Source organism: Callionymus lyra, chromosome 1, assembly GCF_982586985.1.
Source record: "Callionymus lyra chromosome 1, fCalLyr1.hap1.1, whole genome shotgun sequence".
Taxonomy (NCBI): domain Eukaryota; kingdom Metazoa; phylum Chordata; class Actinopteri; order Syngnathiformes; family Callionymidae; genus Callionymus; species Callionymus lyra.
This window is the reverse complement of record NC_141818.1, coordinates 34,916,396-34,942,666: the sequence shown is the minus strand read 5'-3', so window position 1 is coordinate 34,942,666 and position 26,271 is coordinate 34,916,396. Positions and strand designations below refer to the sequence as shown.

General features: G+C 37.6%; 3 protein-coding genes and 1 pseudogene across 6 annotated transcripts; 3 read left to right on the top strand and 1 right to left on the bottom strand.

Annotated features, from left to right (window-relative positions):
• Window positions 1–17: 17 nt before the first annotated feature.
• Window positions 18–15,545, top strand: micall1a (MICAL-like 1a). Of its 2 annotated transcripts, none has more exons than XM_087804446.1 (16): window positions 18–789; window positions 4,165–4,213; window positions 4,701–4,842; window positions 5,410–5,507; window positions 6,382–6,512; window positions 7,372–7,907; window positions 7,985–8,045; window positions 8,700–9,103; window positions 9,765–10,135; window positions 10,729–10,863; window positions 10,925–11,051; window positions 11,114–11,204; window positions 13,397–13,470; window positions 13,545–13,659; window positions 13,713–13,759; window positions 14,025–15,545. In XM_087804446.1, exons 1-16 carry the CDS (start codon window positions 644–646, stop codon window positions 14,195–14,197), a joined length of 2,700 nt encoding a protein of 899 aa, XP_087660572.1. In that variant the 5' UTR covers window positions 18–643; the 3' UTR covers window positions 14,198–15,545. The 2 variants fall into 2 exon arrangements, with proteins under 2 accessions (XP_087660572.1, XP_087660563.1); XM_087804437.1 differs by having other exon boundaries at window positions 8,700–9,112.
• On the top strand, window positions 11,237–13,386 carry LOC148089214 (uncharacterized; annotated as a pseudogene).
• Window positions 14,566–20,779, bottom strand: LOC148089212 (UPF0193 protein EVG1-like). 3 transcript variants are annotated; one of them, XM_087804460.1, is made up of 10 exons: window positions 20,687–20,779; window positions 19,374–19,452; window positions 19,238–19,300; window positions 18,732–18,890; window positions 18,528–18,647; window positions 17,557–17,657; window positions 16,693–16,777; window positions 16,546–16,608; window positions 15,748–15,891; window positions 14,566–15,678 (listed from the first exon to the last, which is right to left on the bottom strand). In XM_087804460.1, exons 1-10 carry the CDS (start codon window positions 20,732–20,734, stop codon window positions 15,599–15,601), a joined length of 942 nt encoding a protein of 313 aa, XP_087660586.1. In that variant the 5' UTR covers window positions 20,735–20,779; the 3' UTR covers window positions 14,566–15,598. The 3 variants fall into 3 exon arrangements, with proteins under 3 accessions (XP_087660586.1, XP_087660596.1, XP_087660602.1); XM_087804470.1 differs by lacking the exons at window positions 19,238–19,300; window positions 19,374–19,452; window positions 20,687–20,779 and having other exon boundaries at window positions 18,732–18,968; XM_087804476.1 differs by lacking the exons at window positions 14,566–15,678; window positions 15,748–15,891; window positions 16,546–16,608; window positions 16,693–16,777 and adding an exon at window positions 17,368–17,487.
• Window positions 20,780–21,862: 1,083 nt separating this feature from the next.
• klf1 (Kruppel like factor 1 (erythroid)) lies at window positions 21,863–25,576 on the top strand. Its single transcript, XM_087783289.1, has 3 exons — window positions 21,863–22,089; window positions 23,271–24,036; window positions 24,109–25,576. The coding sequence occupies exons 1-3, from the start codon at window positions 22,030–22,032 to the stop codon at window positions 24,282–24,284; spliced, it is 1,002 nt and encodes a 333-aa protein (XP_087639415.1). The 5' UTR covers window positions 21,863–22,029; the 3' UTR covers window positions 24,285–25,576.
• Window positions 25,577–26,271: the final 695 nt, after the last annotated feature.

The following is a 26,271-nucleotide window of genomic DNA, read 5'->3' as shown; positions in this document are numbered from 1 at the left end:
TGGAGCGGTAACTTGGCGGTGCGTGAAGAAGAGATGGGAGTTGACTGTCGGGTGCTGAGGACAGGATAGTTTTTACCACATGTATTCACTCCGGGTCAGTAGTAACGCGTTTTTTAATATATAGATGTCGTTTTTTGTTACAGAAGTTAAAAAAAAATAGACTCTTTTGTCCAGCTGTTTTTGAATAGACTTTAAATATATTTTCTTAAACACTAGACGTATTTAACTTATTTACGTAAAGACTCGAAACTATAATTTGTTTTTTTTGTTTACCTTAATAACGTTACCTTTGGCCGATACTAAGTTAATAGCATGCTAACGGCTAGCCAGGTTGCTAAGGTGGTAACTTTTCGTTATCAACTCGCGATACCAGCTGCGTGTTCACTTGTCTGCGATGTGGTCGAAGTTCGCAAGATAGTCGGTGATCGACACGACCATAGATAAGGATCCAGAGTTAAAACGTTGTCTCGCTGTCCACCCATGAATGTGACGTATTGACCGGGTGTTGCCTGCGTGCAGCGCCGCCGCTGCTGCTGCTGCTGCTGATGTCTGCTCGAGCTCTCCTCGCTCAGGACTCTTTCCACTGAACAAACAAACAAACAAACAAAAAAACGCTCTTGGAAACATCAGCGAAGAGAACACAATGATGGGATCCTTAAGGGCTCTCCAGGAGTGGTGTCGGATCCAGTGTGAGAATTACCAGGACGTGGAAGTAAAGGACATGACTACGTCTTTTCGGGACGGTTTGGCGTTTTGTGCCATAATCCATCGACACAGACCAGAGTTGATGTAAGTATCCCCCTTGTTTGTTTTCTTTTTAAGACAAATAAAGTTCACTACGACAGTAGCTGGGTGTCGTAGTGATGCAGTTCGACAAGGATTTTAAAAAATGACCTTTACTGTCACCTGCTGTTTAGCTTTATTATAACATTCCTCATCTGGCATTTTGTGTGATGTTAAAGTTCAATACATTTAAAGTAAGAGAACAGCCACACTGTTAAATTGAATTTGACTTTCCAATTGAAAATCAGGTGACCCCAAATATTTGTTCTAATCTTGTTACCCAGCAACAGCCTCTTGAGCCACACTTAAAGGGATAGTTCACCAGAAATGTATTTATTTTCATCTCACCATCCTATCGACTAAGAGTCGGGTAAAGTTTCAGAGTCAACCATGTCTCTACTCGTCCATTTAACGCTCGCATCCTTTGGCACACTTTTTCACCCAAGAAGCTCAGTTCTATTGGAAGCTCCTAGTGTCTAGAACTGTGAAATTAGAATTTCAGGTGAACTATCACTTTTACTGCACAGTTCTTCTGTTTTATTTCCTTTTCTTCTTGCAAATGTGCTTTGTAGTGAGCACACGTATGAGATGAATACAGTTGAAGTTCAGTAGGAGCGTGACAGAAACTGAAAGAAAGATGCAGGAGGTAAAGCGAGAGACGCAAAGAGAGGTAGTGAAACTTCATGAGTTAATCGAGTCAATCGTCCACAGCAGTGGTTGGAGAGGGAGGCGAGGAAGAGAGTGCAGATAGAATGGCGATGACCTACTACGGGAATTGGGAATGGTTGATAGTCCAGTTGTTGGATACGTAATGTAGGAGGACATGTTGAAAAGGACAAGATCAGAAGTCAGAAGAATAAAATGAGAGGAGACCGGAAGGTTTGAAGATATGGACATTTTGGACAAAGAATTTTAGAAATGAAGATACCAGAAAAAAGAAGACACAGAAGACAAACTGTGAGGTCATAAATGGTGTGAAAAAAGACTCAAATAAATTGTTTATACTACAAATATTTGGGTATTGTGTATGAATGTGACTGTAATTGTATCATTATTGTGTTTTAAACAGATATAAATGTTGACCAACCATTATGTTAATTGTAAAACAGTTTGTCGTCAAATCAACTGTCTTTCCTTTAGCCTCCGTGAAAAGAGTAGCAAGTGACCTGGTTAAACTTTCTCTGACCAGACACACAGGCCGTCAAGCTAATCTTTGGTTAAGACCATCGCCTGTCAGGCTGGATTTACCACTGAAAGCCGACTGGTCTATTGTTACTGTGCTGTGCTCTCTGCTGCTGCTGAAGAGTTGTCGTCAAATTTCCCGGATGAGAGACTGCATTACAGTGTGTAGCCCTCAAATCATCCACTCGTTTTCAATAAAGATTATCTATCTAAATTCTGTTCTCTTATACAACCGCTATAGCCCAGATTAGTGACCTTATAATCTTTAAAAAAAAAAAGAAAAATTTAAAAATATACTCTTGTATGCATCTTGTCTTGCTCTCTGTCTCTCTGACCAGTCTTAAAGTAATATGTGGTTTTATTTGCAAATTTAAAATGGCTGTAAATTAACTGCAATCAATTATTAACAATTTAATTTAAATGGTTAAGGAAACCCAGGTTTAACTTGGATTATGGTGGGTTTATTGTTTTAGCTATACTTTTTTGTCAACATGCAAAAACAGAAATCTAATATTGTGAATTGTGTGAATCTATATTGATGCCAATAATTAACCATTTGTCTGATAATGGTATGAAAAAATATTTATACAGCACAATGTCACAATTCTTTGATTATATTGATATATATATTGAATAAAGACTAAATCAACACCTGCGTAATTTAGAGCAGACAGAACAAGATATTTTGGATCTTATTTGAAAGATTCCACTTGGATGTATTGACAAAGATGGATATCACTGTTGAATATCTTCCTCTTTTTTACCTGAAAACATTATATGTTTGTATATCCAAGTACTCATGTATGTATAATCTGCAAGTAAAATTCCCTGAAAATACTTGAGGGCTTGACAAACAAGTAAATCCAGGTTTAAAATCACATATTTAAATCCCGGAAACCACTCTCAGACTAGTCAGCGGTCCTTGTTCTCAAAATAAACTATGGAATGAGGCTGTCACTGAGGCTCAGGTTGGCATAACGTGTCGGACGTCATGTCCTTAACGCACGTGTGAGTGGTGTACCATCTCATTTCTTCATTCATTTTCAGGACTCATTTTCATCTGTAGCCTTCTCTGGGTTTTATCAGCTAGGGTGATTGTCATGGTAAGAGATGTCATAGTTGATATCATAGCTGCTGCCCAGTTTATGACCATGGGAAATAGATTAGTGAGAACAGAGGTCACTCTGTTTGATTCCAACACAGAGCCCATTCAGAAGACTTTCGTCGTCTTGCGATTTCCACATGGCCCTAAAAAACCCTTTTGAAAAATTCCAACAGATTTTTTTCTCTTCTTCCCTCTACACCAGCGTGTTGTTCAAATAAGACACACACATTTTCATCCTGAAACACCTCAGAACACTCCCAGGTTTACTGCTGAATGTTTGCCGGGCTCTCAGTCGCTGCTCCAGGCGTTTTAAAACTCAACTTTGTAATTAAAGTTCCATCCCTCCAGTCTGGTGCAGCCCCCTTCTTTCTAGTCTCGGTCGTCGCTCTCAGCAGGTTTTATTTTTGTGATCATCGCTACCTGCTGTTACAGCTTCCAGTCTTTATGACTCAGTTTCTCTCCGACCTTCTGTGAAGGCAGCCAATAATAACTAGTTTGATGGGTCATAACGTGAGACCAGTGAGCTAAAGTGAGCGCTCTATTTCATTAATGTTGCTTGGTCAAATGTGCTGTCGGCACGGAAACGGGAAGTTTTGGCAATAATCTGGTGATACGATACAGGGTCAAGAGTATATTGTGCTATATTGTGATATACATGTATTATTGTCAGAGTACTTGACTCTGGTGTTGTAGAATTAACATGCCTCTTGTCGTAACTGCTTTCATTTGTTTTATAACCAAAATAATTGAAAACATCAGCTTTAAGACATGCTTGAGTCGACTGTATCCTCTTGTTCTCAGTAATTGCCAGGATCTCACACAGAAGCTGTAATACCTGCTGTCATCTAGAGGCTGGAAGTGTATTTGCTTTGAATATTTGAATATTATTCTAAATTAAAAAATCGAACATTTTATTTTACAACCCTTTATTGTAAAATAAATTTAAAAAAAAATATTGTTATAATATGATTTGAAAGTAAAAAAAAGTCATTACAGTATTGTATAATATTGATGCAGTATCTTAAAAAAAATATTGTGGTATTTAAGAGTATCCATATTTTCTTACTAACCAAGTTTTATTTTTCCTTCTGCAGCGACTTCAGCTTGTTGTCTAAGGAGAACGTCTACGAAAACAACAGACTAGTAAGTCTTGAGAAACTCCATGTCGTCTTTTGCATGTTTTCGGTTTTGCCTCCAAACGTGTTGAGTCACCTGTGAGATTATAACTGTTGACTGGCGTAACTGTCGGGTGTGTTTGCTTCTCTGCTTATTCTCCACCTTTAAAAGTGTTGTTGTCGGAGTGGGCGTGTCCTTGAAGCTTTTGCAGAGAAATATTTTTAAATCATTTAGCGGATACCACAAAAATGATGAGTTAGCTTTTTGTGGGCACGAGTTTGGGACATTATGATTAACTCTGGAATTTCTACTTAAATAGTTTTTTCCACTGTTGGTCAACATAAAGTTGAAATGAGAACCTGTTTTCTTTTTTTCCCCTTTACTGTGAATTGACATCTAAGACATTATAGTGAGATTAGTATTGTAAAAACCCATCATTTTGCCAGTACATTTGGCTCTTGTGTTTGTATGATGCAAATACTATCGGAAGTCTAATGCTAGCTAACCACCACAGGCGTTTGAAGTTGCCGAGACTCAGCTGGGGATTCCGGCTCTGTTGGATCCTGAAGACATGGTTTCTATGAGAATTCCTGACCGACTTAGCATCATCACTTATGTCTCCCAGTACTACAACTTCTTCAATAACAAGTCGCAAGGTAAGTAACCATAACAGCATTGAAAACATATACTTTTTTTCAGAAGATGCATTCCAAAAGTTTCATAAGTATTTTTCCAATATCATTTTATCATATAAATTACAATTTTGAGTCAATACCTTTTGTCCCACAAACAATTACAGTATATAATATTCCTTCAATAAATCTGAAAAAATATCTAAAGTGTGGGGTTTTTTTATTTAAAAAGGAAAACAAAGTTAAATAATTCTTCAGTATTTTTCCTTATTTGAATCATATTTTTATGTTGCTCCCTGTTGTCTCCATGTTGCTTGGCAACAACTAAACGGGGGGTTAAGCCATGGTGTTTTTGGGTGGGTTTGAAAAATATCTGAAAGTTACTGTTGACGCAAAATTGAAATTTCCAAGGGATGGGATACTTGACTTCAGGTTGAGTAGATAATGAGTGAACTCTAACTTAAACAGTTTTATACTTCTTTTTTTTTACAGTTTACATAATACCTTCAATTGTGTCTCTATTTAATTTATGCATGTCATCATCCTTTGAAAATCTTACCAAACAAAACCTTTTTATTTTCATACATGCAGCAAATCCACCATGTATGAAGCGCATCGGTTCCGTCAATCCCAGTGAACCGGTTCAGAAGAAATCTCCTCCTCTAGAAGCCAAAGTCAATTATTCTGAGGTAAGAACTGCTTCTGCACCAACGAACGGGAATGTCTGGAAACACCCTTATTGCGCATACGTTTATTCCAGAGGATTAACATCTGTTGCACCTTATTTTGCATGTTGTTTTTTTCATTTCCTCAGTTTAATTGTCAGGTTCTTAAACTTAAAGTTTGGCTTTTAATTGGTTGTAGTAATTGCTCATAGGCATGTCCAGCCCACCCTCCTTTCTAGACTGTTTATTTGACAAGAGCGTGTTTGGCTTTTGTGTCGCTCTGCAGTGTAGAGGGACTTTATAAAGATAGCTTTGTATCCTGTGTCTTTTTTCTATCGCATGCCCTCAACAACTTTCCTCCTCCTCCCCCCCCACTACTGGCATCTTCCTTATCTACCTCAACACCCTCCCCTCTAGATGGAAATCCATTCCACTCCTTCCTCTTCCTGTACTTGTTCCTCCTCCCATCTGACTCTCCCTCCATTCACTGATCCTGAGCCTAGACAGTAGGATGGGGGTTGTAGGTGGGTTTGGAAGCAAAGGTAAAAAAAAAAAAAAAGATGGGTTACTTTGTTTTAACCAACTAACTAACATTATCCTAACTCCGTGTGACACCTTTTAAGAAAACGCTTATAACCCATTTATGTAGTCAAACCAATTAGTGAACTAATCTGAGTCGTTTGGACCTTCACTAATAAAGTCTTTCAACGGATTCGACATCTGCCAGTAATGAAGATACAGCTCTTGATCACTTAGACACAACAGAATTCAGATCTGCATCCTCAAATCCTGATTCCGTGTCTGATCTCCCCCTTCCATTACTCTGCATCTCCCCCTCCCTCGACGTCTCCACCACGTCCTCCCCCACGCAAACATTGTCCGTTTCGTGCCGAGCCAGTCCGAAGGAGGCGAACCTCCGGCCGGGAGACGGGGAACGCTCAGCAGCACCTGCACCCTCTGCCACAAACATGTCCACCTCGTCCAGCGCTTCCTCGTGGACGGCAAGCTCTACCATCGCAACTGCTTCAGGTGAGTTAACGGCCGACCTTGAACGGACTCAATAAATGCTTTATGGTACTTTTTCGACGATTTGGGGGGAAAATCTTAGTGCAATTCATTATTTTTTTTGTTTCTTTTACTGTGATCTACCTTTTTTAAATAAATATATAACACTCATTCCCTGTATATTATGATGATATTGGATGAATTGGTGATATATCCTTATTTTTTTCAAACTTTTTAACTGTACAAAAAACACAATTACCCACAATTCAAATATGTAAACTGGGGATTACAGAAAAAAAAAAAGTTTCTCTTCCCTTATGAAATATGTAAATATGTTTGTTTCCCCTTTTTAAAACAAGCAGTGAAACACTGTCAAGGTGCTTTTTTGTAGAGAAATATGACATAATCAGTACTCAAAATGTGTTAATCTCCTGATACCTAAATTCGTGCAAATTCTATGATTGATATAGTGAATAAATGTGGCTTATTTAGTCTAGCAACAGTGGCTCTCATTGATGGGAAACTGTCCTCATTCATGATTATATTAATTATTTTACTCAACACTCGGAATGTCTCCTGGCATGTTCGCATGTATATAGCTATTTATCTATATTGATAACGTTTCTAATTCTTTTTATTCACTAGCAAAACATGATAATAACACAGATTAGTCACAGATTTCCAAATGATATCTTCATTCTTAGAGGTTCAATTTGGCCTAATTATCTCTGTGTTTGTTTCCACCAGAAGAAGTAGAAATGTCAAAAGAATGCTAGAAAACTAAATGATACAGCACTTAATATTTGATATAAATGTATTAAAATTCAGCTTTTTTTAGGTATTGACGACAACTTTAAGATAAATCTATTGTTTTCGTCCTAAGGTGTACTGAATGTCGCAGCACTCTGCTTCCCGGCTCGTATAAATTCGGAGGTGATTCTGTGACGTTGGTCTGCACACACCACATTGCGAGGCAAGCTTTGGCCAATCAGAACGGACGCCCTGATCTTAGCCAGACGCTCGATGTAGTCCAGACCACCTGTCATCACACTCCTGACTCTCAAACCGACCAGAGAAGAGAAACGGAGACGGTTCCCGCTGCTGAGGTCACCGCTGCACCAGACATTGATGACGGTTCCTCTGAAACTACGACCTCATCAGATCCAAGTGGAGGAACCGAAGAGAGGAACCGTCCTTCGACTCCTCCCAACCCCTTTGATGAGAGCGATGAGGGGGAAGAAGAGCAAGCTGGAGATGAAGTTTCCACACCAGACAAGTCGAATGGAGAACTTCATTCTGAACTAAATGATAGTTCTTGCCGACCAGTACCAGCACCCCGCCGAATACCTGAACGCACCCCTCCGCCTCGACCCTCCCCTCGGGTCAAACTGCCCCGAGCATCTGACAGTTCACCAGCAAGTATGTGACGATAACTAATAAATATTTGTTCACATTTTGCCCAAACATGAGGTGATTTCCTGTCTTTTTTGTTACAGGGGAACATCTTAAGCCTCCCACTGCTCCCAAACCACGAGCCAGATCCCGGTCTCCAGAAAGGTAATTTCACACGGAAGCACATCAGTGACATCAGAATATGAAGTAGTTGATTGAAACTTTTTTTTTTTTTTTTTAATCATTCAATTCTTTTTTGAATAATTAAATGGAATAATAACTATATGGAAAGGTTTAATTTACATAATTGAATTCAATCATTTGTATATTGAAAGGTTGAATTTGTTAGATTTTTTTTAAATTTAAATAAAAAATGGAATATTAAAAAAATTATTTAGTGTGACGTTCCGATTCCTGACATTCAAAAATACATTGTAATTTTTGTAGAATTTTGAATTCAATTTAAAAAACATGGTGTTGATATACCAACATTTTTACATTCAATTTAAAATGCATTTTTTTGTTATTTTATTATTAGGATATCAAACTCGTGCATTTTTTCACCTATCATTCAATAAAAACTAATTCAACCTTTAAATATACAAATTATTTAATTATCTATCCATCTATATTAGTATATAAATGAATTAAAACATAAATAAAATAGTTTTTAGCATTTTCAATATAAAATTAAAGCATTCAGTATTCTGATGACACTGATATACTTTCATTATTTTACTCTCATCCTCTTTTTTTGTCGTCATTAAGCTGTTGGTCTTTTTCCTGTGTGACCTCCATTGTTGTGTCTCACTTGTCCAGCTTATCCGGTGGTTCCCATAAACCAAAAGACCCTCCCTGGCTTGCCCTCGTCCAATCAGAATCAAAGAAGAAAAAAGCCCCTGTTCCTCCTCCCTCGGCAGGAGTAGCAACACCCATAAACTCTGTGTCCCCTCTCAAAGGTCAAGGCTCCCGGCCCAGTACACCTCCAGCTAACCCATTTGGGGACGACGATGACGAGGAAGAGGAAAATGAGACCAAAGACGAGAGTGGCATTCCTTCGACGGTGGCGGCCGGTCATCCCTGGTACAGCATCAGCCAATCAGCTGACGGCTCGGGGGCTGAAACCCCCCACAGTGGAGGAAGCCCGTCCCGCTCTGCCAGCCCAGCCAAGAGCAAGAAACGTCCAGCTCCTCGTGTTCCTCACCCGCCGGCCAGTAGCCACGGTCAGAAACGTCAGTGACAAAAATGTGATGTTGTTCAGAAATATGACCTAATCTGCACTTTAACATGTGTATAGAAGTAGATCAGTGCCATTACAATATTGGATGGTTTCAATAGTGTATATATACAAAAGGTTTGATTTGTTATATTGGATTAAATTCAATCATTTCCATATTGAAAAGGTTGAATTTCTTTTATATATTCAAAAATGAGTGAATACAAAACAATGTAGAAGCCCTGAAGCTTCTGTTCATCATGGGGGATTCCAACGCACCGGTGTTGTCTGCTGGAAGCGATTAAACGCTATTTCAAGACATCATTCAAAGCTTAAAAATTTAAATAATCTTCTATCAGTCAATATTCTGATGGCACTGAAATACTTCCATAGACACGTTCATCTGCCGATGCTTGTGTTAATTGCTGTGTTTGTTTGTGCAAGCATTACGATCATTTAGCTTGTGTGTTTGTCAACATAAATGTGGCTAATTTTGTGTAGCAACAGCTGCTCTCACGGACCAGTCCTTATTCATGTTTGCATGCTCCACTCACTGTTTTAGTAAGGCTTAGAACAAAAGTCAAATGAGTGAAAACAGACTTATTTATAGATGTTGACTTTTTTCGTTTGTCTCCTCTCCTTTGATTTCACACCTTACGTCTCCTCAGTTCTTCCTCCCTCTCAGTCTTCCTCTTGCTCTCCCTCACCAGCTCCAAGCGTAGAAAGTTTGTATTCCGGCTCAGACAACAGTTCTTCTCAGCCGCCCTTGAGCAACGCCGCGGGCAGCGACCAGGACCTGAGTTTCACCAAAAGTGTCTCGGAGCCTTACATCTGCTCGCCATCCGCCCCCTCCACCCCGTCCTTCTCCTCTGCCGAGGGATCCCCGCATCCCTCCCTGAGCACTCCTTCCTCGCAGGTGCCCTCCAACACCAGCTCTGCACCAGCAACCCCTCAAACCAGCCGCAGCTCCAGAGAAAAAGGAGATTCTCCGCCAGAACCCGGGACAACCATCAGCCCGTTAGCAGTCCCTGCACGGAAGGTACTTGACTCTTTATCAAGGGTAGGGGTTTGTATTGGCAGGAAAACGATACGTAATGCATAGGCAACAATACGATATATTGAGATACTGTAGTAACAAGTATATATTTGTAGTATTGACGAGTACTTGATTCTGGTGTTGCAGAATTTACAGACCACGTGACTCTTGACGAAGTCGTAACTGCTCTTGTTTGTTTGACAAAATATGTCCAAACATCAGCTTTAAAATCTGCTGGAGTCGACTGTATCCTCTCGTCCTTAGTCACCACCGAGATATCGCTGGATTTCAGTGTTCCTTTAACTGTGTAGACGTAATTATTGCTTCCCTCTAGCTGCTAGATGTTAAAAAGTTACTAACAGTAAATATTTGCATGTTAATTGTATATTACAATTATTTAGTTTATATACACACTTTGAAATGTGTACAATTGAACAATGATACAAGTAAAATATAATTGTAAAGGCCAACATTTTTTTTATATAGTTTAATTATAACTATGTACTATATCTTATATTAAATACATATATTTATTAATATATTTAAGTGTTTCTATTTTGGACAAATTATATTAACCTTTTATCCTTTCATTCCAGAGAACATGTAAGGAAAACCCCTTCAACAGGAAAGCTTCACCTTCACCAACTAAATCCAAAAGTAAACCCCCAAAAGGGCCTCGACCATCTCGGCCCCCGGCCCCTGGTCACGGGTTTCCACTCATCAAGCGCAAGGTACGACGCTCCATCCCAAAATGTGACGCAAGAATCCTCACTGAGATCAACATAATTCCAGGTCCAGTCGGATCAGTACATCCCAGCCGAAGACATTTATGGAGAGATGGGCCAGCTGGAGAAACAGCTGGACGAGCTGGAGCAGAGGGGAGTGGATCTGGAGACAAAACTGAGGGACAACCCAAATGGTTTGATTGTTTATCATCATTTAAAGATGTTGAAAACGCTACCAATGCCTTTGTTATTCCAGATGAGGACGAGGAGCATCTGCTGGTCGACTGGTTTACCCTCATTCACGACAAGCACCTCCTGGTCAGACGAGAAGCAGAACTGGTTTACACGTGAGTACGAGGAGGGCAGGAATGTCTGGCGAGCACTTTCTCTTGGAATTCACAACTGAACTGCTGACTTCAAATGCGTTTTCCAGATGAATCATTTCTTAATCCTGCTGGACTCAAACCATTTTTGAGATCACTTTGAAAAATTCTTTACCCAGTCATCATTTTTATAATGTACTGTTTTTGCATGATGGTTGTTTTCTTATTAATTGTTTTAACGGTGGGAACCAAAATAATGTTATAATTAGTAATTCATGATTTAAATGAAACATAAAAATGCCAAAAGGTATTTAAAAATGTTTGATTGTCAGTATAAACCAGCTAAAGAGTTGATAGAAGTAGGAAGAAGGATCTACTCCTGTATCCAAGAGACCAGGTGGAAAGGTAGAAAGGCGAGAAGCTTAGGTTTTAAGTTGTACGACTATGGTGATGATAGGAAGAGAAATGGAGTAGGGGTCATCCTAAAGGAGGAGTCTGTTAGGAAGTGAAAAGGGTGTCAGATAGACTGATGAGTCTGAAGCTTGGAATTGAAGGTGTGATGTTAAACGTTATGAGTGGCTATGCCCCACAGGTGGTATGTGAATTAGAGGACAAGGAAACATTCTGGAGTTAGATGAAGTGATGCAGAAGAGACAGATGGTGGTAGACTTTGCAAAAAGGATGGAAATGGCTTTAGTGAATACTTTTTTCCAAAAGAGGCATGAGCATAGGGTTGGAATATTATTATAGGAGTGGAGGTAGGAGCACACAGGTATCATGCATCTTGTATAGATGATGTAATCTGAAGGAGATCAGTGACTGCAAAGCAGGGGTGTGTGAGAGTGTAGCAAGACAGCATAGGATGGTGGTTCGCAGGATGAATCTGGTGACAAGGAAGACCAAGATGACGAAGGCAGAACAAAGGACAAAGTGGTGGAAGCTGAAAAGACAGGATTGTTCTATGGTTTTCAGGGAGGAGTAGAGAAAGAATCTGGGTGGTCAGGGAGAGCTCCCACATGTCTGGACAACTACAGCTGATGTAATCAGAGAGACAGGTAGGAGAGGACTTGGTGTGTCGTCTGGGAGGAAAGTAGATAAGTAGACTTGGTGATGTAATGGGGAAGTGCAGGAGTATATAAAGAGAAGGAGGTTAGCAAAGAAATAGTGGGACACTGAGAAGACTGAAGAGAGCAGACGGGAGTACAGATGCAGGGTAAAGGTAGAGGTGACAAAGGCCAGACAAAGGGCCTATGATGAACTGTATGCTCGGTTGGAAAGTAAGGAGGGAGAGAATGATTCATACGGAGAGAGAGATGGGAAAGACAAACGTCCAGCAGTTTCAGGTGATTGAGGATAGAGAGGGACATGTGTTGACAGCTGCCACAGCAGTGATAGATGGCAAGAGTACTTTGAAGAGCTAATAATTGAGGAAAATGAAAGAGAGCAAAGGGTGAAGAGGCGACCACTGTGAACCATGAAGTAGCAGAGATTAGTAAAGGTGAAGTGAGGGAGGCATTGAAGTTGGTCCTGAAGTATGGAAGTGTCCAGGAGAGGAGGCAGTAGAGTGTCTGGTTAGACCATTCAACAAGATCTTAGAGAGTGAGGAGGTGCCTGAGGAATGGAGAACACGTGTGATGGTGCCCATTTTTAAGAATAAGGGAGATGTTCAGAATTGCAGTAACTATAGAGGAATAAAGTTGATAAGCCATACATTGAAGTTGTGGGAAAGAGTAGTGGAAACTACAGATGCATTATTTGCTTTAAGAATGTTGGTAGAGAAACACAGAGAAGGTCAGAGGGAGGTGCATTGTGCCTTTGTAGATCTGGAAAAGGGGTGGGACCACATCAGGGTTCGGCTCTCGTTGTTTGCAGTGGTGATGGACAGACTGACAGATGAGGTTAGACAGGATACTTCAGGGACTATGATGTTTGCGGATGAAATTGTGATCTATGGTGAGAGCAGAGCAGTAGGGGGAGGAAAAGCTGGAGAGGTGGAGATATGTTCTAGAAAGGAGAGGAATGAAGGTTAGCCGTAGCCAGACAGAACATATGAGAGGAACCCAAGTGGAACCATGAGGCTACAGGGAGTGCAGATGAAGAAGGTGGAGGATTTCAAGTACTTTTCATTGAAAAATGTACATTAGAAAATGACCTTAAGCACCGCACACTGAAAAATCCTTATTTCTGAATTGCTGAGTCAACCTTTTGTTTCACAGAGCAAAGCAGCAGAACCTGGAGGAGAGGCAGGCTGATGTGGAGTACGAGCTCAGGTGTCTGCTCAACAAGCCAGGTCCGTAAACACAGCGACAAATCCTTCGAACCTGAGACGTAATCTTGTTCTCATGTCACTGTTATTCCGTGCAGAGAAAGACTGGAGCGAGGAAGACAAGAGCCGCGAGCAGGAACTGATGGCCGAGCTGGTCACCGTCATCGAGCAGCGGAACCAAATAGTCAACAACATGGATCAAGACCGACAGAGGTGAGTGGACGTCAGCCCGTCAAGAAGAGTCTCTGACTGCTGCTTTTTCTCAGGGATGAAGAGGAGGATAAACTCATGGAGGCCATGCTCAAGAAAAAAGGTACAACCGTTCAATGGAACTTTATGGGGGATCACTTTTACCAGTGATTTGTTGCTGAAGCTTCGCGTAGCATCGTTTGAATCAATGTGTTAATTTGTTTCTAGCAACTTTTTAATACCACCTGTCTTGAATGGTTCCTCAAAGCGCATGATTACACGGCAATGATCCTTCTAGTGGACTCTTAACAAGGAAGACGATGCTTCATGAAGCTTCATTGACTCATCAGAGTCAAGATGAATGGATTCAACTTCTTTTTTTGTTGCAGACTTCCACAAGGACTCAGACGGTGAGCATCAGCAGCAGCAGCAGCAGCAGCAGCAACAACAGCAGCAGCAGAAGCAGAAGAAAAAGGGGTCAAAGTTCAAACCGATGAAGGTGCTCTCGAGGTTGAGTATAAAAGGAGAAGCTGGGAAAAGTCCTCGCAAGGAGAAAAGCTGAACGTGGGAAAGAGGCTCAGGAGTGAACTTACCTGTGCAACAGACACTTTTAAGGAAAACTTCAAAGTAAAAGATGAATTGAGCGGATTTTAAGTAGCGTCAAGAGTCACCATATCTGTATCAAGAACTCCAGTGCTTTCATAGGTTCTACTGTCAAACTTCCAACTGCATCTGACCTTGTTTTTACTTTGCACATGGACTCTTCCTCGAGGCCTTCTCATCAAGATGAACATGAACTTTTATCAAATGTTCATCATCATGTTTTACGTTTAGAACTCATGAGTTAAGAAGCGGTAGTTAAGGGCATGTGCTTATAGATAAACTCATGGACCTAACAAGACCTTAATGAAAATTCTGCTTCATAAGTGCTGAGTTTTGACTAGTTTTATTAATGTTTCATTTCATTTGGCCGTGAAGAATTCTTGCCTTCAAATTTTAACGCTGCTCCGTTTGGATTCTTTGCTCTGTGAATGTATCCAGAATACTTTGTGTTTGTGTGTTACTTTTGTGTTACGTTCCAGCCGATAAACATTGAAGCAATAACAGCTAAAAACACTGTGGAAGTGTGTGTTTGTTCCGAGTCCTCGATTAGATCCATTTTCCTGTTGGTCCCCACTTAAAGGAAAAAAATGGAATTCAATCATTCAAAAATAATAATTATCGCTTAAAAGAACAAAAAAACATTTCAATGCAGAAAATTGAAGTGTTGAATGCAACTGTTCTTCCATTAACATTAAGATCCCAAATATTCTAAACAAAATGATTAGAAATGACTGTATGTTCCACTGATAACTACATTTCATGCTTGTGTTCTATTATTTCAATAATTGGCCGCATCTTAGTGCAAAGACAATATAGTCAAAAGTGAAAATAAATCTCCATCTTCACCTTAAAGCAAATAAAACAACTTAATGCATTGAGTTTATTTTAATCCATCGTGAAAATGTTTGGGCCTAAAGTCGGGATATATTCTTGACCTAAAATGTTTTAACTAAGATGGTTAATTAATTAAAAAATGTTTTTTCCATTCAAAGTTGTTCCGACGTTCTTCAGTAAAGTCAGAACCATGTCTGTTTGCGAAGAGTTTAAATGTATCTGATAAATTCTATTTTTCAATAGAATTTGTGTATTAAACGTGTCCGTGTCTGCACTTTTAAATTGTGACGTCTACACGTTAAACTTTGCATCTCAGTGTTGTCCCGTATCTGCGCGGCTGCTGTTTATTTAATGTAAGTTCTCCTTTTGGTACCAGTCTTTGATGATAAGTCGTTTTAAACCTAACATTGTCTCTGTCAAGTCTATTACGAACGTTTTGTTGTCAGAAGATGATTAAAAAAAAACATCGGCAAGAGTTGTGTAGATGTTGTCACTGAGATGTTTGTCGTTGATGTATAAAATCCTTTTATACAACTAAACCAGTTGGATCTTCAATCCCGTAAGCCATGATGTTTATCAGTCGTCGCTTCTCCTTCTCGGCATCCTCTGGAAGACAAACACGAAGTCATGGTTTGAAATCACTCCAAAAGATGATGAGTTTGTCGAGTGTCTTACTCGGAGGAGTGAGGTTGGGAGGCTCTCTGATGGAGCTGCTCCACAGACGACAGTTCTCTGCGGTTCGTTTCCGGGAGACGGAAAAAGAAAGAACCTTGACAGGTTTATCAGCCGCCGTGTCCTTCTGTTGCAACTCAGCTTCTCCTATTTCAGTAAAATACTTGTTAGAAATATACAACATTTTCTTGACAAAAATGTTGTAAAAAAAAAAATACTCAAAAAGAATATGAGCTACAGAATGTCGCCTTCTGGTGACCTCACGTATTGCAGTTCCGCCTTGGGATTTAATATTTAGTGATAAACCTCAAACCATTGTTTAAAAAATAACGTTAACTTCAAATTTTCATGGACTTTATGTTTAGATCTGGATCAAAAAAGACAGGCACACAGAAAAAAATTAAATAATTTGCCCTTTAGTATGGTGGCCTAGAAGTGCAAAAGAAATTCACAAACTTCGTGAAAATTCCTAAAACAAAAATATAAAAATAAAATTCCTGAAACGGATTTAAAGTTTTAGGAAATTGCAATTTTATTTTAAAGTCTGTAAATTAGTTTTTCACTTCAGGGCCACAGCAGCAAGGATTGTAAAAAATCATGGTCATTTTGGTCATTAATTGTAATGTTTGAAATCTGGTTTAAATATTATTTTTATATTCACTTTGTTATGTAACTGTTTAAGGGGCAGTAAATTCTCACAAGAACGACAAAAATCTATTGTCAGAGAATGAATTAAAAATAAACACAAAATAAATAAATACATCATCAATACATAAATTATTTGTGGAGTAATCAACTTACTTTGCTCAGATTCACTTATCTGTTTCCTCATAAGCGAAAAATAATCAGATTCCTTTTTTTGCACTGAGTAAAAACAAAGGTAGGATGGGTTAAAGATTCATTGAATTGTGTTTGCGTTGATCCAGTGAAACTGTGTCATCATCTCACATCTCAGCCTCTCCTGCAACTCTCTGTTGTAGGGCAGCGGTCTGGCTGTGTTCCACATTCTCGCCCACTTCTGTGGCGCCTCGATCTGCAGGTTATTTCACACAAACATCAGAAGCTGCTCGACAATAACCTGCAACATCTCTCTCCATTTAACTCTGTCTGAAGGGCCAGGATATTTCACTACTATTACTACTACTAATACTACTGATTTTTACATTATTTTAATTATGAATTAACATGATTATTTGAATTTAACTCATTTTATTAAAAAACAATATCTCTAAAAATATTTGAGAAACTAAATTGTTACACGTGTCATCACCATGACTGTAAACGGAAAATTACTCACATTTCTAGAAACAAAATTTTAAAGCTACACATTAAAAAAAGCACATATTTATATACATTTAAACCCTTTATGTGCTTTTATCTTTAGGATGAAAGGTTGTAGAGAAACGTGATCATATTTTATATTTAAGTAAAGCTTTTTTTCAGTTACTTTGATATTTTAGTTTGTTTTGTTGCAGATGTTTTCCTAAATAAATAATGCTTGTGAAAAGAAATCCCCACATTTTCTTAATAACATATTTATTAGTTTATACTGTATATAATACACAATTCGACAATATAAATTATACAATGTATAGCTATAAACATGATCTTGAAAAATAATCATCTTGAGTATAGTAACTGAAATAAAATGAAAATAATAAATGACACTATCAGTTTTATCTTCTTGATTTCCTTTCATTTCTTTCTCTCTTCTCGCTCCAAGAGCCTCAGCTCTCTTACTTTCTGTTGTGGACAAGAGAAAAGACGTGAGTATCATTTGAATTCAAGTGAAACCCGTCGATGAAAAACCACCTGTGAGATCTCGGAGTTGATGATGTCGAAGTACTGCTTCTCCTGTCCGAGAGCCGCCATCTCTGCCAGGAACTCTTTTCTTTCTTCTATGGCGCCCAAAACTAAGTTGCATCACGACATGAAATTATAGTTTATAGTCGAGTTCTTATGGAGGTAGATGTGTTTATTTATTGTTGATTAAAAAAAACATGTCAATACAAAGGAAAAATAGTGCAGAGACCGCCATCTAGTGGACTCTGAAAATAACGACTGCTTCATGAAGCCTCATCAGACCATCACTAGTTTAATTTGTTTTTTATTATTCAAGTCAAAAACATTTTTGAAATACTCTTTATAATTAAAATGTAACATTCATTTGTTTAGAATCTAAAACTATCTTTTTTGTAAACACAACACAGTAATTCTTATTTTAATAGGTTTTGAAGTATATATTTTTTATTGAAATGAAAACGTTTTAAAATATGTTTTAGTTTTTTTCTTGTTCGAATGAAAAACATTTAAAAGTTGCTTTTAATTATGGTAAAATAAATATTGAGGTTGTTACAATTTTAAGTTTTTTATTAAAGTGAAAGGTTTTTTTTATAGTTTTTTTGTGATGAAGTTTGGAAGTAGTTTTTTTAATAATTTGAGTGAAAAACATTTTGAAGTCGCTTTTTATTGTAGTAAAAACAGTTTTAAATCATTTTTTTATGATTGAAGTGAAAAACTTTTTTGCTTTGTTTTATAAAGAAACAGTTTGGAATTATATCTTTTTTATGAGGTGAAAGAAAAAATGACGTTTTATTTATTTAAAACGTTTTATATTGAAAAAGTTTGATTTGTATCTTTTTTTATGAGGTGAAGGAAATCTTTTAAATTGAAAGTGTTTAATATTGGATTTAAGTATTTTAATTTTATTGTTTTGATTAAACTCTTTATTGATGCGACTTATTTTTACGAAGAATTAAGAAACAACTTTAACTCCATCTCACCTTCTTCAACGCTCACTCGTTCTCTTCTCATCTCGACTCTTTTCTGCGACACAAATTTTGGAGATTCTTCTCCTGTTTCCATAATGTTTTGAAGCCGTGTTTTCTCCTTTTCCCAGTTTCCTGCATGAAAGTCATGGACTGTCGTGACATATCGTGACATATCGCGACATATCGTGACCGTCATTGTGACGGTGATAAACACACGTGCAGCAGGAAGTGACGGAGGCTGTTCGACACCGGCGATCCAGCTGCGACATGTTTCTGCGCTGCGTTTCCTTTGAGGGCGGATCTTGACTGGTTTGTGGGGTTTGGGTTGAGGAGGAACTTCATGGACGACCATCTGACTCGGTAAAGGTGCTCCACCTGCAGGGAGAGCGCGAAGATGGAACTACTTCCGGCTCGAATGAACTTCCTGTTTTTAATCGTCTGCCTCTGCAGCTGGATATTATTGGAATTAGGAGGAGAACATTGGATTTTTTTTTTAAGTTAAGAAAACTCCACAATGTTTTAAAAAGCAGCTAATTTATAATTTATATTTCTAATAAATAAATTTGATTGTGTTTGGACCCATACAGAAAAAAAACAATTTACTATTCCTGAATGAAGAAAAAGTTATTGCACAACAAAAACAAACTAATAGGTGAAAATGTCGACACCTTGCGAAATAATTTAAAATGGATTATTCCTTCAGACGATATAAATGAACTTACGATTGAGGCATTTTTGTATCTCTTGTTTTTGGCGAACAGTGAGATTCTTTTCCTGCATCATCACTGAAAACAAGAGGAAACATGTATCGGTAAATAAACAGTAAAAAAACAAAACAATAGGGTGACGTGAGTTTACTTTTCAGCATGTCCTGGGTGTCCTGGCTGTACTGGACGTTCTGTCCTGTGTCTCTGAGCCCACACTCTGAATTCTTCATCTAGAAAACAACATGGAAAAAATTTACATTTGAATTTTAAATACATTATCAGATGCATATCAAGGCTCAATGTGAATTTGTCATAAAAGAAATCAATAGATATACATTTATTTAAAAAATCTGATCTGATACATTTTTTTAAATGATGTATTTTTAAATTTAAAAACAACTAGAGATGTTTCATGATAAAATTGGCTTCTCTTCTATAAGTTTCAATTATTTCAATTATTTTTAATTATTTTTCAAAGTGCTAGTTGGTTGTGTTTAATATAATTATAAACATGTTAAATACATATATTGGTCCCGTATCCAATACGACCAAACTGTGAACCTGTGGGTAAACGAGGTCTAAAAATGACGGTTCTATTTTTTTTTTTTATTACTTTAAACATCGATTTGTTCGTTTTTGCTTGAGTTCAGAAATCACAGACAACAATGTTTTGTTAAAAGTGACAGAAGACCAAAGGAGAAGACGTGTATTTATACATCCACCATGTAAGGTCGTAAACGTATTCAACACAACGGGTCAACTGTTGCCTTTGATAACACATGAAAGGACGACTCACTTTGGTCGTGTAAAGGTTCACGTTTGTAAGTAAGTAGGTACGTAATAGTTATTTGTTAAGTGTTTTTCCAGACCAGGGTCACAAAGCACTTTAACAATCAAAACAATACACAGTTAAAATATATACTTTAAAAGGTCAAGACACATAAGACAAACACAGGAGTCAGGGAAAAGTCTGCACAAATAAAAATATCTTGACCATAAATAAAGTAAGAACCAGAATTTTAAAATTGATCCTAAAAAAGAACTGGCTGCCAGTGAAGAGTTTTAAGGAAAATGTGAGTTCTTCTACTAGAACGGGTCAGAATTCTCGCTGCAGAGTTTGTGTGAGTCTTAATTAACTCCCATCATGAAAACACATTGAAACCACAAAAGTACTAGGACAGCACATACCTCTGTCAAGGAGCTACTTAACTACAGCGGAAAAATGTCTGATTGTTGTTGATTATTGTAAAGAGAGAAGTTGCTATTTCAAGATAGTAGCGAAGATACTAATGATCAGCACAAAACGTTACAATTCAATCCTGTATACAAAGAAAGAATGTGTTTTACTCTAATTGTTTAACATGTCACAGTTTAACTTAAACTAATGTGAAGGATAAGATGAGTCGATCCTAATAAAGTATTTTTTTATTCGCGATTTGAAGCCATACAAGTGAATGTCGAAACCTTCAAACCCTTCTCAGATCCAGATGACACCTCATGACCACGGTGCATGTTTTTTACGTGTATCGTCGTCGCAGCAACTGACAAACTTGACCATCTCACCGTTCGACAGGATTGTTTCGCTGCTGTGGCTCAGATGGAGAGACTTGATCAGTTTGAAGGCTGATCTGTGATCAGCACAACTCAGGAGTCTCTTATCAGCGCGCGGACAGACGCACAAGTCCGAAGATAAACCTTTAATCACCTTCCACGCACACGTCTTCTCAGAAGTCTCAGAGTTGAAGCAGGAATTCAAATTTTATTTGAACCATTGAATTCAAGAATGTAGAAATTGACAGGTTGATTTGTTGAATAATTGAATGTCAAAATGAATTGTACTTTACGCATAGATGCACGTTTGATATTATAATATCAATACTTGCATTTTATTAAACATTTTTTAAATTTGTGGCCTTTTTACATTTAATATAATAATGTAGTTACAACATTGTCACTATTATTGTATGTAGCAAATAGCTCTGTACTGTCTATTATACCAACATTTGATATCACATTTAAAAGGCTAAAAATAAAAATAATATCAAATTTACTAATGTCATTATTTTTATTATTAGAATTAGAATAACTGTATGTGAAAAAAAAATTAATAACACAATAATAATTCAATTATACTGTTTAAAATTGTAAATGTAATGTAAAATTCAACCATTCAATATTTCTTTCAAGAAACTTTACTTCCATATACTTTGTTTCTGTGAATATTTTCAGTATTAGAATAAATGTTTGGGTAAATCTCTGATTAAATTACAAACATATCATTTATTATATTCCATTTTGGACATTATTATGACAGGAAGACACTTTCATGGAGGACATCTTGTGTGTTACAGGGGGACAAAGACAACCTTTTCTGGTATTGTAAACGTAAGAATATTATACATATAAACTTTTATTTGGACTTCTTTAAATTGACTTGAAAAGATGTCCTTCAGATCATCTCAGTGTGATCACTAATGGATCTCACTCTATGAATGATAGACAAGCATGAGTTGAGTTGTGTGAAGAACTTTTGGAGGCACAATGGTCAGCGGCACGATCGCTCCACCTTCAACGGCCGAAGGCTTCATGAAGAGAGATTTGAAGTTTGGGTCGCAGCTGACTCAGATAGACAACAGAGAGCAGCGACAGATAGCAGAGCGAGCAGTTTCGAAAGCCACTCCAGAAGATCCTGGGACCTCAAGACTGCTCAAGTTCAGTCAGCTGAGGTGATAGCGGTCGTGCAAGGATTAAAAATCATCAAATCTATATCACTTTTTTTCTTAACTGGATTTATTTGGGAGAAATAAATGGCTGTTTCTCAGGCGGTGCTTCCTTCCTTCAGCTCCTTCACGGCCGCTGACATGAACGTAAGTCCACGGTTAGAGGAACTTCTCGAACGTTTGAGTGTCCAGGACATTTATTATGTTGCTGAACATGTAAATATGATCAATTAAGATTTGTTTTGTTGTCTGGCATCGAAATGTGTGTTGGTGTTCTCGACTTCTTACAAGAGTGATCCGAGGAAGAGATAAAAATACACTGTTGGTGAACAATAACTATATCAAATGAATGCTGGATGGATGGAGCGAGCGGCTGTAGCTCGGTCCCAACAAGTCTTAGTAAATAAACATTTGAAGAACTATTAAAACTATAAAAACACAAAAATGACGAAGAGCATCATTCTTTTTAGTTGCAACTTCCAATTAAATTCAGTTCACTCAACATACATTATATTAACAGAATAAATAGATTATTTATAATTACTGTCATCCAAACTTAGTTTAAACTTATAAATATGTACTAAATTGATTTAATTATGATAATTAATAATTATAATAATAATAATTATTATAAAACTTTATAATTAAATATTTATGAACCATTTTGCTGCTGCTATTTATGTCTTAATGTGTTTTAATGATGTTTTGACATCAGTTGCTTTAAATAAAACCTATTAAACGCTCAATTGTCACGACTAGAGGTTGGTTTATTAATCGTATAGAGATTCAGAGATGAAAGGAAAGATGAAAGATATTTTATTTAAGAACCATTTTGCTGCTGCTAATTATGACTAAATGTGTTTGACTGATGTTTTTAAAATTGATTGTTTAGAACGTTTCTTTAAATAAAACGTATTTTTATGGTTATTTTATAAATACTCAAACTTCAAAATGTTTAGTTGTAATCATGTTTTATGTTGGATTGAATTTCCGAACTCTCAACCTCTCACGACAAGAAGTTAATTATCAATTGAGAAAATACTTGTTTAGAGAGATTTGAAGTAGTTAAAAGGAAGATGAAATAAATGATAATATTGTCAAAAGTATTTAATATAACATTGGAAAAAGTTCAAGCAAAAGAAAAATAAATGTATCAAACCAAAAAATTATAATTGTTTTTTTAAAAGGATAGATTAAATAAAATTAACTACTAAAGCTTCACTTGTATGTCACAGAGGATTTACCACTGACCACTGCACTAGTTTTACTGATTCCAACATGTGAATAAATATATTTGAAGACGTTAACAGTTGCAAACGCTCTCTCAGGTGTGGAGGTCTGACGTGGATCCAAACAACGACCAGTCTTCACTCGGGTCCTCGCAGCAGCTGCAGGTGTGTCAACAATCAGCAGAGGACTTCTTGGACAACGACAGCCAGGCATCATGGGACATTGAGTTCCTGCTCTCCGAGTGGTCGTCTCAACACCATCAGAACCATCACGAGCACGTCTTCACTCCGGGTTATCAGTCCTCAGAGTTCCAGGAAGCAACGCACGAGTGTCCTCTGGTGGACAGCGGGAGCCTCATGACTGAGTTAGTGTCGCCCCCTGGTGGGGTGAAAACCGAAGTGTACCACCACACCATGAGTGACCCACTACCTCGACCCTCCTTCCAGAATGCACCTTACACCGACCCGTTCTCACAAGGGGTCAGCACGGAGAGACAGAGCGAACAGAAGGTCAACATGTGGGAGATGAACTCGTACTATCCTCAACAGCTCCCCCATGTGGTGACCCTGCCACAGAGGAGGTTCCCCTCTGCCTCAGTAGTGACCTCCGACCCCCAGCACTACAACCCCTACTTCAACCACAACTCGGGCTTCTTCTCCAGCTTCCCCGAATCTGCCCACTTGCCCATGCATCATCAGCAGCTGCTGTCTGGACCACGGATGCCCCCTGGTGGCGTGGAGGGGAAGCGCCTCAGGAAGATCCCTGGAAAGAAGAGACCAGCGATCCACAGCTGCGAATATCCGGGGTGCAGCAAGACCTACACCAAGAGCTCGCACCTCAAGGCGCACCTACGAACACATACGGGTGAGATCCTCGGCGCCACATCATGTTCTCTCCGTCATCAAACGCCATCTTTGTATTTTTTCCTCCACACAGGTGAGAAGCCATACCAGTGCTCGTGGGACGGCTGCAGCTGGAAGTTTGCGAGATCGGACGAGCTGACGCGTCACTACCGCAAACACACGGGTCAGAGACCGTACCAGTGTGTGCTGTGTCAGCGAGCCTTCTCCCGCTCGGACCACCTGGCCCTGCACATGAAGAGACACACCTGAGGCCTACACACACACACACACACACGTTATCAGTTGCTCATCGACATTTATTTAGGAATTTTAAAATAGTTTTTATGCTCAATGGATAAAATCCCACATCTATGTTGAGTTCAAGGACCTTTATATGGAAGTTCCATCTGAATATTTCATCGACGTATACACTGAAAATCTTTTTTTTAAGCATTGAATTATGTTTTTAAGTCATTTCATTCAATAATATGTAAATTGAAAGGGTGAATTTCTGTATTATGTATTGGAGTTTGATATTCTAAGACGATAAATCCAAACATTAAAATGTTTAACTATATTGAGTATTAAGTAAAACAAATAATTAGTTTTTCTTAATATTGGAAAAAGAATATCAAACTCTTTAGGGGGGTTTTCAGTAGTTTATATTGAAATTATCCAAATCTTTCAATTCCATTATTTAATGAAGACAAATTCATCCTTTCAGTGCAGAAATGATTCCATTTTTTTTTTTTAACAACGTTTCAATATGTGATAACCCATCATTATTCTGATGGGTTCATTTTATTGTTTCACTTGAAAAACTGAAGTTGTATAGTTCTCGACCAAATGATAACTTTTGAACGTGTTTTCACTTTAATATACCGAAATTAATTGGATCTTCGAAACCCTTTCAGTCGAGACAATTCTGCAGTGTGTCACAGTAACGTGTAGGCTTAAACACTAATGGACGACAGACGTGTGTCTGTGGTCAAGCTACAAACTGATTGTTCTCACATTTCTAAATGTGACCGTGAAATAGTTATAGTTAATATTCAAGGGTTTTTGCTCCATGTGTGTTTAATTTAATATAAGCTGTGTTGCATAAATGTAAGCCATGTTTGTTGATGAAAATGACTTAATGCTTAGTTCCAAGTAAATTTATGTTCACTTTTACTTAGGTAGACATGTTTGTTTTTATAACTTTTAATACTGCAGTTGTTGGATGTTTGCAGACAGCCTGTAAGTGTATGCTTTGCAAATTGTTATTAAAAGGTTCTGCAGAGGGAATAACAACTTGTGTATATGAGCGCCGCGAGCTACCAAAAGCTAAAGCTATTTTTCTTAACACTAATGGGTCAATAAACACTTTAAAAAGCAAACACACACAATAAAACATTTGAGAATATGATTTAAATATATATTCAAATGAATGTTAAATTGAATTGTTTTTATTTAATTAAAAGAGGAGTTGGACAGATCAAATCATGCTAGTAATTATTAATTGTAAAATTAGCTTATTTAAGATAGTACCTCTAATGCTAATAATGCTAGTAATTCTAATAATTTTAAAATGAGCTAATTTAAGATAGTACCTCTAATTCAAATCATGCTAGTTAATGCTAATAATTGAAAATGGGCTATTTAAGCCAGAAGATATAATGCCAATACTTGTAAAATGAGCTAATTTAAGATAGTACCTCTAATGCTAATAAGGCTTGTAATGCTAATAATTGTAAAATGAGCTATTTCAAGCTAGAAGCTCTAATGCTAATAATGCTAGTTATTCTAATAATTGTAAAATAAGCTCATTTAAACTAGTAGCTCTCATTCAAATCATGCTAGTAATGCTAATAATTGTAAAATGAGCTATTTCAAGCTAGAAACTCTAATGCTTATAACGCTAGTAATGCTAATAATTGTAAAATTAACTATTTTAAGCAAGAAGTGCTAATGCTAATACTTGTAAATGAGCTAATTTAAGATAGTATCTCTAATGCTAATAAAGTCGGTAATGCTAATAATTGTAAAATTAACTTTTTCAAGCTAGAAGCTCTAATGCTAATAAAGCATGTAATGCTAATAATTGTTAATGGGCTTTTTCAAGCTAGAAGCTCTAATGCTGATAACGCTAGTTAGTAAGTAAGTAAGTAAGTAAGTAATTTGTATTTAAAGAGCGATTATACTGAGAACAACACAGGAGTTCCAAAATCAAGGAAAAGCCTGAACAAATTAAAAATATACTTTTAAAATGAGCTAT

Bases quoted from the DNA above. Each gene is read 5' to 3' on its own strand.
- LOC148089212 (XM_087804460.1), bottom strand. From the start codon at position 20,734: ATGCACCGTGGTCATGAGGTGTCATCTGGATCTGAGAAGGGTTTGAAG. The intron at 19,453-20,686 runs GTTTCGACATTC...GTTGTTTTCTAG, and splicing joins GATCTGAGAAGGGTTTGAAG to ATGAAGAATTCAGAGTGTGG. The intron at 19,301-19,373 runs GTAAACTCACGT...TCTTGTTTTCAG, and splicing joins CACCCAGGACATGCTGAAAA to TGATGATGCAGGAAAAGAAT.
- klf1 (XM_087783289.1), top strand. From the start codon at position 22,030: ATGGCTGTTTCTCAGGCGGTGCTTCCTTCCTTCAGCTCCTTCACGGCC. The intron at 22,090-23,270 runs GTAAGTCCACGG...ACGCTCTCTCAG, and splicing joins TCACGGCCGCTGACATGAAC to GTGTGGAGGTCTGACGTGGA. The intron at 24,037-24,108 runs GTGAGATCCTCG...TCCTCCACACAG, and splicing joins GCACCTACGAACACATACGG to GTGAGAAGCCATACCAGTGC.
- micall1a (XM_087804437.1), top strand. From the start codon at position 644: ATGATGGGATCCTTAAGGGCTCTCCAGGAGTGGTGTCGGATCCAGTGT. The intron at 6,513-7,371 runs GTGAGTTAACGG...TTTCGTCCTAAG, and splicing joins TACCATCGCAACTGCTTCAG to GTGTACTGAATGTCGCAGCA. The intron at 11,052-11,113 runs GTTTGATTGTTT...TTGTTATTCCAG, and splicing joins ACTGAGGGACAACCCAAATG to ATGAGGACGAGGAGCATCTG.